This window comes from Spea bombifrons, chromosome 4 (genome assembly GCF_027358695.1).
Source record: "Spea bombifrons isolate aSpeBom1 chromosome 4, aSpeBom1.2.pri, whole genome shotgun sequence".
Classification (NCBI taxonomy): Eukaryota; Metazoa; Chordata; class Amphibia; order Anura; family Pelobatidae; genus Spea; species Spea bombifrons.
This window is the reverse complement of record NC_071090.1, coordinates 93,092,674-93,106,957: the sequence shown is the minus strand read 5'-3', so window position 1 is coordinate 93,106,957 and position 14,284 is coordinate 93,092,674. Positions and strand designations below refer to the sequence as shown.

The 14,284-nt window shown below is 44.3% G+C and overlaps 1 protein-coding gene across 1 annotated transcript in view; it reads left to right on the top strand.

Moving 5' to 3' along the window:
- The first annotated feature begins 636 nt into the window (after positions 1-636).
- The window catches only part of ITGA11 (integrin subunit alpha 11), a 45,385-nt gene continuing 31,737 nt past the window's right edge, over positions 637-14,284 (top strand). The window contains exons 1-2 of the mRNA XM_053464815.1: positions 637-768; positions 14,052-14,163. Coding sequence (XP_053320790.1) covers positions 717-768; positions 14,052-14,163 — 164 coding nt within the window. The 5' untranslated portion in view covers positions 637-716. The remainder of the gene's footprint in view (positions 769-14,051; positions 14,164-14,284) is intronic.

Below are 14,284 nucleotides of genomic sequence, written 5' to 3'. Positions count from 1 at the left end.
AGGGCCGAGGAGCTGCACCCTTTAACAAAGCCACTGATAGGGAGTTCCTAGGTATGCTTATGTGCACTTATATTATGGAAATGTGAGCTACTTGTTAACAAATATCTTGTGTATGCTGCTAGAGACCTTAGCAGCTTTATACCCTTGCTACAGGTGAAGGTTGACATATTTAAAGTTCATTTGGACTAGTTTATATGTGCAGAACTGTAAAGAGAAACACGCCAAAAAAGAGAAACACAAACTTTTTGAGTGGCCCACAATCTCCAAAACAGAGCAGCCCTGGGCTATCACAAAGTACTAGAGCTACCTTCTTCTGCTAGACCAATATCTACTTTCCTGTAAAATTAGATGGTTTGAGAAAACTAAGTTTACTGTGCATCGCATTTTTTCCATAGCCATACATGTGGTTTCTGCTTTTTCCTATGTATCTATGGTGACTGAAGTGGCCCTTGGGTGTATTTAGGGGCCACATAGGGTTATACGTTCCTTAGTTTTCAATAATTTCGTGATTAATGTCCCTTTACCTTCTTCTCCTCTTGTCCTATCCTCTATATCATTTCCACCTCCTACCAGAGTCTGGTCCTCCCACTTCCTTAGTCTGCTATGAAATTCTCCAGTCTTGGAGCCAGGGAATAACGCAGACCGGAGTGGGAAAGTGACAGCTACTCCAGCTACCAGTCTGGCACAGTCTCCCCCTGAGTAAGGGTGCTGGGAGCATGGACATATGCAGAGGGCTCTTCACTGCCTGGGCTCTGTGCCTCCTGCCAGGTGAGCTGGACAAATAACCGGACCTTTTCTATTCCAGACGGGGACGTGGACACACATCATCCTCTGCTTAACCCTTTGTGAGAAACTAGGACCTTGTGTTACTGTGTTATGCTGGCAGCAAGGTCTACTCGCTGCTGTTCAGGGTGCACACAGGTCATTTTCTCAAGTGTCCTGCGTTCATTTTTCAGACAGGTTTGTCAGCTGGAGCGCTCCGTCTTCTATACAGCAGGTTCCTCTAAATTGATAAATTAGGTGCAGATTCTTATGCTAATTAGGAAAGTTTGAATGAATAGCCATCTGGTTTGTAGTACTCTAGAAGCAGTAGTATTTGAAATTGATGAAATGTGACAACTCAGGACATGACTCGTCTGTTCATAAAAAGAGTTTTAACTTTAAACTAATTTATGATTATGAACTTGAAAGGATATAAAAGCAGATAAATACATTGGTACCTTATATATATACAAACTCTTAGACTTGTGGATTTCTTAAAATGCAGGTAGGTAGACAAAAGTAGTAGGTTGGAAGTGTGATGTATATTGTGGAGGGTCTTCTAGAACCAAACGGTGAAGAAGTAGGTAGAAACCTGATTGATATATCAAATGATAGATTAGTACATGCAAATAAAGAATCTATCGGCAGATAAACTGAAGGGTAAAACTGTAAGGTTTTGAACCATCAGAATAGGGTTATCTTATTACTTGTGATTTGTTAGGAACAGTTTGTTAGGACTGACAAGTACCGTCAGCCACCGTTGGTATGTGAATTATATTTTGTGTCCCTTTAATGAGGGGGATTCCTCCCCTTCTTCCTAAAGCCGGACTCTCTATGAGAGCTCAACATCTGGCAGCAACTGGAAACAAAATCTCTGTCAGCCAAAAATCCCAAAGCAAAGCAGAAATGTGAGGAGCGGGGCTGGAGAGATGAAAGGCACGACTGGGGGACAGAGTGGGGCAGGGGTGCTGAACTTGGCATCTTTTGGAGATGCTGCAGAACTTGGGGAACTCAGGACCAAAAGGCAGCAGCGGAGGACAGGTCTGTGGGCTCCCGAGGAACATCGACAAACGCAAATATTTCAGGAAAGAATGAGTAAATCAGAGCAGAGGGGGTCCTGAGAGAGGTGTGATGGGGGATCAGTGGAGGGTATATTAAAAGCAAGACAAATACCTAGAACACTGGCACAAACAGGAGACATTAGGGAACCAAATGCATCACTTCTCTTACACACATATCAATCAGTGAAATTTTAACTAATAACAATTATAGGAGGCTGTAGAGAGTGAAACAATACATTGGCACATCCCAAATAATACATAATAATTATAGATGCAAAGTCAAGTGCGGAATAATAAGACTTATTACAATATTGTGTCAGAAAGTTAAAATCAGCATTATTTAGAGCAACAGGGAGAATTATACAGTTGGGTTCTTTGGCACCTTTGGAATAGTTCCTATGGTGCCAGGTAATGTTGGACAATATATGAATTACCAAGAGTTCATGAGCGAAGCAAGAAGAGCTGTGTGCAGGGGTGATGGCGTGGTTGAAGTAGTTACCGAATGTAAGTTGTATGTCTTGATAGTAATTATTGCTAGAGGCCATGTGGCCCTATATGGAGTCATTGGAATGGGTTATAGGGAGCCCTTATATGAAACATTAGGAAATTTGTGAAACAGCAGATATTAAAGGAAGCTGAATGGGTAACAAAATGATCGATAGGGGGCGCTCTGGATAATTTGTGGTTCATATTAGATGGAGTTATGTAAGGAAAGTCATCATTTGAAGGAACAACAGGGGGTGATTTTGTTTTGGGGGGGGTGATTATATGGATTAATAAGAGGTCCAAAGATGATATACTGATGCATTTTGAAGTATATGGAGCAGGTATAGGGAGCAATAGGAGTCAGCTTTATAAGCCAACAAACATCTTTCAGTAAATTGGAGAGAGCCCTGTATAATGGTTAAATGGTTAATAATAATATGCAGAGGGGGCGTGTCCTGGAGCTCGACCAAGATGGACGCACGTTGAGTTGCTCCTGACTCACCCGCCGGGAAATTCCGCTTTTTTCAGCATTTATAGCTGTTTATTGTGCCCCATCTCGACAGGCAACGATGCCTAAACACCCCCCGAGGGATACATCGGCTGCGGTGGCTTCCTACTTTCGGAAGAAAGATTCCGTGGCGCCGCGTGCCTCAAGCGGCCCGGACCCGGGGGATGAGGATTTGGATTCCCCATGCACCAAGAAAGATATTGCGGACCTTACTGACCTCCTCAAGACGGTCAAGAAAGACCTCCACCGCGACATTAAAGATGGTCTGTCAACCCTGACCAAGGAGGTTCGTGACCTGCAATCCCGCACCACAGAACTCGAGCGTGGCCACGTGGCTCTGGCCGAGGATCACCAGGCCGCTGCCGCGGACATGGCAAATCTCCAGTCCAAATACCACGTTTTGCAGGAGCAGGTCGAGGATCTGGACAATCGATCAAGGCGTTGCAATATTCGGGTGCGTAATGTGCCTGAAACGGCGCCCTTACCTGATTTTATTGACCGCTACCTCCGTCTTCTCTTGCCCGAGGCCTCGGCTGCGGACTTACATCTGGACCGGGTTCATCGTGCGCTTCGGCCGCGCCCCGCGCCGTCGGATAATCCGAGGGATATTATTCTTAAGTGTCACCATTATACCACGAAGGAGGCGATCTTCCGGGCCGTCCGCAACGGCTCTCCGTCTTTAGACGGTATTACACCTCATCTTTACGCGGACGTCGCTCCCTCTACGCTGCAGAAGAGGAAGGTGCTTAAACCCATCACGGAACTCCTTCGTTCTAATGGGATCAAGTACAGATGGGGGTTCCCGTTTCGCCTTATTGCGCACCATGGCTCCGCTCTGCACGTTCTCCGAGACCCCTTCGATGGCCCGGACTTTTTGAAGCACCTGGGGATCACCGTCACCCCAGAAGTCCTGCGCCTGCAACAACAGATGGATCCTCGGCCTCGGTCTACTCAGTCTGCCTTGCCCTCTCCTCCACACGAGGCTGCTTCGGGGGCAGCTGACATCGCTGAAGATCCCGCTTCGGTGCCTCCTACCTGAAGGGACTATGAGCCTTTTTTTTTCTTTTTTTCATATTATTTTATTATTATTGTGATTTATTACTTTTATTATTGTTCTACCCCTGTATAGCTCAGGTTGTTTATTTCTGTATACGGGTTCACGAGGTTTGTTTTTTTTTTTTTTTTTTTTTTTTTTTTTTTTTTTTTATTATTTATACATACTTATTCTCCATTCCTTAACGGCTCCTCTTAGCGCCTCTCCCCTTAGGGGGTTAATGCCTTGCTACCTTTGTAAGCCTTAGTAAGCTCTACCGAACATATCTGGGGCGGATGTGCTCCTACTGCATCGCTATCGTGTGCTTTGTGTGGGTTTAAGGGGTTTGTTTTTTTTTTTTTTTTTTTTTTTTTTTTTTTTTTTTTTTTTTTTTTTTTTTTTTTTTTCTTTTCTTACACATATGTCTGCACTCACCTCGACACACGGCCGTTTTTCCTGTTTGAGTTCCTCTTTCATTTTAATTTCCGTTCCGCTATATTGTTCTCGGCGGGGGGGTTCCGTCTGGTCTCCCAGGTCCCCCCATAGAACAGGCTCGCCGATCTCGGTGAGGGTCCTGCTCTTCGTTTGTGATCTCACTTCATAGGCACTCCCTTTTCACTCCTGTGATTGGGGGGCTTATCCCTTGCACGTTTGACTCTCCTTTTACTACATTTCTCTCTTTGAGATCGTTCCACGATTTCTTTCCCTGGGCTCCTGTAGGTGGATTCCCCTTCCCGGCCCCTGTGGTACCTCTTTTTTTTTTTTTTTTTTTTTTTTTTTTTTTTTTTTTTTCTCCTTCTTTCTCTCTCCTCTCCCTCTTTCTCTGTTCTTCTTACTTATTTGGTGTTTTTCTTTTCAAGGGTCACCTTCCGCCTAGTTACTTTTGAGCCGGCCGTCTGTGGTGCCTGATGGATCTGCTGGAGTCGTCTGGGGGGTCCACCCTGAAGGTAATCACCCATAACACACATGGCCTCAACTCCCCGCAAAAACGTCTCAAAGCTATCAAAAACTATTCTGCCTTACGCGCGGACGTAGTCCTCTTGCAGGAAACGCACTTTAAACATGACCATGTCCCTAGGTATTGGGGCAAACATTACCTCCAACACTTTCATGCCACTAATCCCACGAAACGCAATGGGGTCACTATTCTGTTGCACAAGCGGCTCGATTTTCTCCCTACTGGTTTGGTCAAGGACCCTGATGGCCGATACTTACGCTTACAGGGTACCTTGTTTGGTAGGGCCGTTTGTATCCTCAATGTTTACGCGCCCTCTCCCAACCTCTCGGGCTTCTATTCGCGACTGGAGGCTTTGCTTGACGTACCCAGGTCCACCGCCCTGATTGTGGGTGGGGACTTTAATGCTACCCCGGACCCTTACCTGGACAGGTCTGACTTTCGACGTGTCACTCTCCCACGGTCCTCATACAAGCCCCTTCAGCTTTTCTTGCGGCGAATGAATTTGTTTGATGCCTGGCGCACGCTTCACCCCAGAGACAGGGATTTTTCCTTCTATTCCAACCCACATGACAGCTACTCCCGCATAGACCACATTTTTATATCGCAAAATATACTTGGCTCTCTGCGATCCTCCCGCATCCACGAGATCACCTGGTCTGATCATGGTGTAGTTGAGGGGACGTTCTCTGATCTTTCCCCCCGTCGCCCGACAGCCACGTGGAAGCTGAATGACTCCCTGTTGGCGGACCAGGCCATAGGGGACTCTGTGACGGACGCTTTGGAGGAGTACTTCCGCTTGAACTCCTCCCCCGATTTGGCGGAGGGGACGTTGTGGCAGGCGCACAAGGCGGTTATCCGCGGCTCCTTTATTCGTCTGGCCTCCCAAAAGAAAAAGGAGAGGCTCCGTCAGGAGCTCCTCTTGAGGACCGAGATTCGTGACCTTGAACGTAGACATAAGTCAACTGGGGACCCTCAGGCCCTTCGTTCCTTGTTAGTCAAAAAGGGGGAACTTAATTTGATCCTTTCGGCTGATGTTCTGAAGGCCATTAGCTGGACGAACCAAAAATTTTTTGAAAAGGGCAATAAACCCGATACCATGCTTGCGAGACGTCTTCGCTTGGCCACGGGATCCCATCATATTCGGCAAATCCATACGTCCTCGGGGGAGACATCCTCCCACCCGGATATCATTTGTAAGCAATTCACTGACTATTACACCTCGCTTTATGATGGTCACAAGGCCTCTCATACACCCCACACTGCCCAGTCTATGCGGGATTTCCTCCGTGACTCTCGGTTGCCGTCGCTTTCCCCGGCTGATGTGCTCCGTTTGTCTGCTGAGATCACTCCGGAGGAGGTGGATTTGGCCCTCAGTACCATGAAGGGCGCTAAGGCCCCCGGTGTTGATGGGTTCACGGCCGCATACTATAAGCGCTTCAAACACATTCTGTCCCCACACTTGGCGGTACTGTTCAACAAATTCCTCTCGGGCTCCCCGATTCCTCCTGAGATGCTTTCCGCTAAAATTGTTGTGATTCCCAAGGAAGGGAAGGATGCTTCCTTTTGCTCCAATTACCGTCCTATTTCCCTTATTAATGTGGACGTCAAAATCTATGCTAAGATTCTGGCCTTGCGGATCGCCCCGTGCTTGCCACGCCTGATCCACCCGGACCAGGTGGGCTTTGTTTTGGGTAGGGAGGCCCCTGATAATATCCGCCGCGCCCTGGGGGTCATTCATGCGTCCCGGTTGGCTCGGTCTCCGACCTTGTTACTTTCTCTGGATGCGGAGAAAGCGTTTGACCGGGTCGACTGGGATTATATGTGGGCGACGCTCGGGGCTTTCGGTTTCACTGGGGGTATTCTCACTGCTCTGCGTGGTCTTTACTCTTCCCCTAGCGCGGTGGTGGACACCAGGGGGGCTGTGTCCTCCCCATTCCCTATCCGCAATGGTACGCGGCAGGGCTGTCCCCTTTCTCCCCTTCTTTTTGCTCTGTGTATTGAGCCTCTGGCGGCTTCTATTCGTCTGCACCCAGACATTAAGGGGGTGCAGGTGGGCGACTCTCCTTACAAGGTTAGTCTCTTCGCTGATGACGTGCTTCTTTCCCTCACCTCTCCCCTGGTGTCCCTGCCAAACCTGTATGCCCTTCTGTCCCGCTTTTCGGCCATCTCGGGCTATAAGATCAATAGTTCTAAATGTGAGGCGTTGAATGTCTCTTTACCTTCCCACACCGTTAAACTTATAGCCTTGAACTTTGATTTTAAGTGGCAGCCTCATCGGCTTTGCTATCTGGGGGTGTACCTGACTGCCCGCCTTCCCGATCTTTATGCCGCTAATTATCTCCCGATGCTGCAGAAACTGAAGGGTGACCTACGTCGATGGCAGCCCTATAGTATCTCCCTACTCGGTAGAGTTTATAGTGTCAAGATGACACTTTTACCTAAGATACTCTACCTCTTCCGTTCTCTCCCTATCCCTCTGGTGCTACGGGACCTGGACCTTCTTCAGGCGGAGATCTTTTGCTTTGTTTGGAGGGGGGCCAGACCGAGATGGCGTCGTGATCACCTCTACCGGTCACGCGTTATGGGGGGCCTGGGGGTCCCTCACCTGCTGTCCTATTTTCATGCTGCTCAGCTGGCGCAATTGGCGCTGGTCCATCTCGGTTCTCAAGCCCCTAGATGGGTTCCCCTCGAGGAGAATCTGTGCCATCTGCCTGACATCTCGGAGGTCTGTTGGTTGGGGGGGAGCGCGCGCCCATCTTGCGCTGCTAGCCCTACCCTGTCCTTTTCCCTCTCTTTATGGGATCGTCTTAAATCGAAACTCAAATTGCTCCACGCGCCGTCTGCCCTTACCCCTCTGTTTCGTAATCCTGCCTTTCCTGCGGGGTTGGAGTTAGCTTCCTTCCGATGGTGGAGATCTCACGGTTTTACGAAGACTGGTCACCTGTATCACCAGGGCTATTTCCACACTGTGCGTACCCTCACTGCTTCTTTTCAGATGCCCCCCGCGGAAACGTTTCGTTTCCTTCAACTTCGTTCTTTTTTGACGGGGCTCAAATTTCCCCGCTCCTTCCCTCCTATGACTCCGTTCGAACGACTGTGTTGGGCTGGGGACAGACGTCCGGGCGCGATTTCGCAGCTCTACACCCACCTTATCACACATGCCTTCTCGGTCACCCCTTCCCATTGTCGTTTATGGGAGGGTGACCTCGGGGTACCTTTGACCCAGCTGGACTGGACAGAAATATACGCTAACACGTTCTCGCTTACCGCTAACACTCTCATTAAGGAGGGCGCGTTCAAGGTGGTTGGTAGGTGGTATCTTCACCCTTCCCGGGTCGCCCGGATCTTCCCGGGCTCCGGGGATGGCTGCACGAGAGGTTGTGGAGAGAGGGGCTCGTATTTCCATATGTGGTGGACGTGCCCTCTGGCCGTGGACATGTGGACCTGGGTCTTTGATCTTCTCAGTGAACTTTTGGGCACACGGGTTGATAGGTGCCCTTTAACGGCTTTGCTTAATAAAGATCATCCTGACCCCCGATTCCCCAGGTACACCCAACGTCTTATTCACAGGATATGCGCGGCTGCGCGACTCTCTGTTGCTAAAAATTGGAATACGTGCATCCCTTCCCGACAGCACATCTTAGCTAAAATTTGGCATATCATGCACATGGAAAAACTCACTGCTTACATACACAACACTACTGACAGTTTCCTGAGGGTGTGGACCCCCTGGATGTCTTCTGCTTACGCTGACGGCTCCACGAGGCGGATAGCAGCATTATGAGGTATCATTCTGGTGTGCTGTGTGGTCTCTTTCTTTCCTTTCACCCCCCCCCCTTTTTTTTTTTTTTTTTTTTTTTTTTTTTTTCTCCTGTTTGTTCGTTTGTTTGCCCCCTCTCCTTTCTTCCCCGATTTCCCTCTTCTCCCCTTCCCCTTGTGTTTCCCCCTTTTTTCACCTGGTCCCAGTACTGGGATCTTTGCCCACCAGGGCTGTTCCGTCCCCTTTTTTTTTTTTTCTTTTTTTTTTTTCCACTGCCTGATGGCGTATGGTGCCACGGCCTGGGGACTCTACCTACGGGTTGGCCCATTCCCTGGGAGGGTTTTCCTTCCCATGAATATTTACACTAACTCATATCGTGCTTATGTTTACCAGGCATGGTCCTGGATGTAGCTGTCTCTGAGCCTTTTTTTCCTCATGTTGGTTTCCTCCTCACTACCTTAGTTCGGTGAGGCCTGAGACTTTCAGCAACACCAGTGACGTCGCTGTTGCTTTGTGTATGCACTTGTTTTACGTTACATTGGTTACTATCTGACGATGTTTCTGTTATTTGCACGTCATAATCTCACACAAAAAAACGAAAAATGGGCGTCTGGGCGCCGCTTTACTCTGACCTATATGTATTTTCTTTGCATGTTCTGTTATATGCTGTGCCTGGATGCCAATAAAAACCTTTTTAATCGAAAAAAATAATAATATGCAGAAATTACTAAGGTCTGAGCTCAGGGTCCAGCCCATTCCTTGGAAATATGTTCTAATTCTTAGAAATTGTTAAACAAATGATGTTTTTGGCTCTCGGGCGTGTTTGTGACAGTGGCACGTGTCGCTGGTATCTGTAAACAACCTTGGATTTCCCACTAGTGCTCCACTCTCTGTATCATCCTATGTCTTTACAAGGGTTAAGCAGGGAATTTCCTGGCTTTATATAACATGAAACATGTGGACAAATTACACGTTGACGATGTGCTTTACAAATCTCTTCTCACAGATCAGCAAGTTCCTTTTAGGATATCGTGTTACTGCTCTGTAAAGTGATGAGGCTCCTGTGCAATATATCTGTAACCGCTGTAGCGATGTACAAAGCCAAGGACTTGGCTCTCTCTGTCATTACAACAGAATGTCCATAGTGGCACTACTGTACACACTATCATTACAGTGACACTACAGTCATCATTCCCACATAAAAGAAAGTCTGGTCCTTTCCTAAGCTACTTTAGTGCTACAGATAAACATAACCATCTTGTCCTTCATTGTAAAGGGATTCTCTTCAACTTTTTGTCACTATTACTGGCCAACAACTCCCAGCCAAACCCCCAATCAACTGCCCGACACATTGTAGGGAAGCAAAACTTTGTTATTTCTCCTACGAATAAATGTTTAATTGCAAACAATGCTGTGACGCCCTCTGCTATAACCTTTAAATGGGTTAACTCCGACCTAGCTCATTTCTCAATTTTTTACGACATTCCTGTGGGTTCTGCACTTTTCGTCTGGAGGTTTTTTCAGGACAGAGTTCTGTATGTAACTAACTTTTTTTCCCCAACAGACAAATTATACATGGCATGTCAAACTTGCTATGTTTGTATTTATGGGAGATTAAGGGGTGAATAATGACATCACATCCCAATTTCCCCAAGACTCCGCTAGTGAGATATTCAAAGCTCCTTTAGTTTTTTAAATTCATTGATTTATTTTGTTTAGTTTTTTGAGTCCCTTTTGTATTATTGAAGGCGTTGTACGACTAGAAACAGAATGCATTGTGCTTACTGACCATCAAAGTGTTAATGATTATGGATGCTATGTTATGTCAGTGTGAGCTGGAAGTGCCCAGCGTATGTGGAGCATACTGCTAAACCTCAAAGAATTGTGTTAGTCTCTATGCCACTGATCCTGCAGCTATTTTAGAACTTCTCTCGCTAACACATTAAACACTTAAAATTGTGTATCATTCAAAAGAGTGTCTATCCTAAAACCTGATTTGTCTACAGTTTTTGAATGCCACAGTTGGACAACTCAAATAATAAATAAATATATATATATATATATATATATATATATATATATGGTATATGTTTTTTTACCCTGAATGTTAGAACCTGCTACAATCGCACAAGCCCGATCAAAAGTTTGGGGTCACTTAGAAATGTCCTTGTTTTCAAATGAAAAGCAACGTTTGTCCATTAAAATAACATGAAATGGATCAGAAATACAGTGCAGACGCTGATAATGTTGTAAATGACTATTGTAGCTGGAGACGGCTGATTTTAATGGAATATCTTCATAGGACCTTTATCGCTCCCATCACTCCCAATGGCGCATTATGTTCGCTAATCCTAGTTGAAGTTTAAAAGGTTTATTGATCAATAGAAAAACCTTTTGCAATAAGAAATTTCCTTATTTCCCATGAAAACAGCTAAGTGACATTGATATCAATGGAAGTGCTTTCTTGCCACTGACTGGCTGCTTCAATATAGTACTTTAATGTATTCTTCTTTAGTGGGGTTTAGTAGACTCTCCCCTTAAGCACTGACAGATGTATTTGGTGCTTTACATTTTATTGCATATTAAAAGGTGGAGGTACAATAAATGCAGTCATATACCTAGTACAGTAGTCTACAGACCTTTTGACTACATTAGGAAAGGTGTCCCTGCCCTGAAGAGCTTACAGTCTACAGTCAAATATAGGGTACGTAGCAGATGGTTTCATTGCATTGCTGCCAGATGGGCTTACAGGAATAAATTCCTTCCTATAAAGTAACCTTCTGGAGAAACTTTTTACTTCACTAAATAGCATGACAGACTTCAAACAGCATTATAGCACAGTAAAGTTTTTCAATGTTCACTCCTTAGAAGTAACTTTTTTTTCATTTTTGCCGAATGCCTTTTTCCGAGGCAAGGTCACTGATGGTATATTTTCGGCACCTTTATTGTCTTATAAATCATGAAATCTACACACACGAGCATCCTTTAATTTCACACAAGCACATGCTACGCTTTCAATGCTGGGAATGTAACCAATGCTAAGTTACTGTAGGAAAAGGACAACGGTTTGCTTGTGCTAAAAGCACAGTTTAGTAGGTCATCCACACTACCTAGGGCCTGTGACCTAGTGGGGTAGGGGGTTTTCAGGGGCCACAATAAGCATTGCAGGGTTGTGCACTCATATCATCTGTTTTCATCTCATTTTGGATTAAGTCTGATGGTACAAGCATAGTGTACACTTATTTAGGACTCTGCAGAGTCCAGTGGTATTTGAATTCAGCTTAGAAATAGCAACCCTCTGCAATGATAGCGTACTGGAGTCTGTTTTACTCTCTCAGAGTCCTAAGGCTTAAAATATTTATTCTCTTTAAAATTATACTATTGTGTTGCTAGGAGTGCGGGATTCTATTTGCTTATCTGGTACTAAGTGATCTCACTGAAAAGCTGGGTTCTCTTATTTATTCTGGAATGTGACTCTCAGAGCATGGTCTACAGATCCCGCAATGTTGCGTTAGAAGCATAAATGACCAACTTGTGAGTTGGCCTTCTAGTTCAGAAATGTACTTGTAGCACAAAATGACTTGTGGTAGTTCTGGTTATGATCTAAGATGGAATAGACCATGTAATGTTACACTTACAATTCCATTGTGTGGGTGGGTTAAGTGTATATAAGTGATTCTGGTGTAAAAAAAAAAAGACCATTGTACCATTGACCATTTTAATGGCTTCTATGTTTATGAATCTACTTTTCAAATAATGTTTTATATAACATCTTCTTCTATGGTTATTCAAAACTATTTGCAAATAATTTTTAGATGTTAATCTTCTAAAATTCAACATGAGCTATAATGATATTGATAACAAAAAAAGGAAGTCAGTTTTGTACAAAGCCTGCAAGAATACTTATTGGCTAGTGTGGCTTGATCTATGACTTAATGTCAAGTTTATACTTACCAGATCCTTCTTTATTAGTCCTCTGGACAAATGTCCCCACACATTAGTAGCATAACACTTTGAAAGATGTTGTTGAAAGTCCTGAGCTCAGCTAGATTGAATCCTCATTGATTTCAATTTGAAATTAACTTTGATTAATACCACACCACACCATATAACCATGTGAGCTGCATAGAATTAGTGTTGAATCTAGTAGGGTTCTTTTTCACGATCCTTAGAGATTCGGTTTGTGAGATACCCATAATATTATATTTTCTACTCAGGATTACATTTTGTTCAACTCAACCCAACTCCTGCGAAGTTTAATTAGTTATATAAAATAAATATCGTTACATGTTCATGTGAAATATGTTAAATATTGTATCTACTTTACATATTTTTAAATTACAATTATACATATACATTATATCGACAAAAGGTATCGGGGCACCTGACCATTACACCTCTATGACATCGCATTCTAAATACATAGACATTAATATGTATTTGGTCCCCCCTTTGCTGTTATAACAGTTTTGGGAAGGCTTTCCACAATATTTTGGAGCATTTTTGTGGGAATCTTTGCCCATTCATCCTGTAGAGTATTTGCGAGGTCAGCCAAATCCTAAAATGTCAGAAATTAAGACTCATATAAGCATTTGGAGAACATTACCTGAGGTTTATTCACCATTATTTTGTAGTGATAGCTAGATGACAGATCATTCGATTGAGATCCAGATGTGGTCCAGATGTTTGGAGGACTGTTACACTTTATTCATTAGCTAAGAAGAAAACTCTTTCCAGACTTATAACGCCTTACAAGTTTTTTTTTGCCCAGTGTTGCAACTTATCATGAACTCATTCTGCGTGTTATATGTACACTTGTCCATGAATATCCCACAGATGGTACATTTTTAATGCTGTTGATTTCACCATATATTTAAGGGCTTGTTCTCTGTGTAATGCTCAAGGCTTCTTTTCAGAAATTGCCAGGCCATAAACCCAATGCCCACTAAGATATGATATATTATGAGACCCATACATAAGTAAGTAGCTGATGTCCTATAATTGCACCTCCTTCCAGGTTATCCTTGAAAAAACTGTTTGTAAATGGCTTAAATAAAGGTAAAATTAAGTTTCATAAAATTCTAATACTGTAATGTGATCTTAAAAACTCTCTGCCCTTATTTTATGCCGTGATTGCAACAAAATTCTGAATAATAGTTAGATCACTTGTGTGGTGGCACAGCCGTCATACCGGTACATTACCAGGGGGTGATTGTCACGATCTCTCAACTTTGGTCAAAACAACATCTACAGTTAGTTAGTTTCAGGATGATGGGAGTACCGTGATGCAGGGGTAGGGAGCCTTGGAAGTGTCTCTTAGTGTTTTTGGCATGTGGTGAAGTCTTTTTTTGGCTATGCACTGGAAAAGTAAAATATATATTGGTCTGCCAAGCTGCAAGTAACCCTGCGTGTGCTTTTTACCAAGTGCACGGTATGCACATCACATTCATCGTATTCAATGTTTCTACTCTTTTCAATCGTAGGCTTAAGCAACGCATTCAATATCGATCATAAGAAGCCGAAGATTATCCCTGGGTCCAAAGAGGCTTTCTTTGGCTACACCATACAGCAACATCAGATTGCCAACAAGAAATGGTATGTTTCTTAAACCAATAAAGTGTTTCTCTGTATGGATGGTTGTTCTTCTGTATATATATATATAGATATATATATATATACAACGTCCAAAATTAACAATTGCACACCAATCACCACT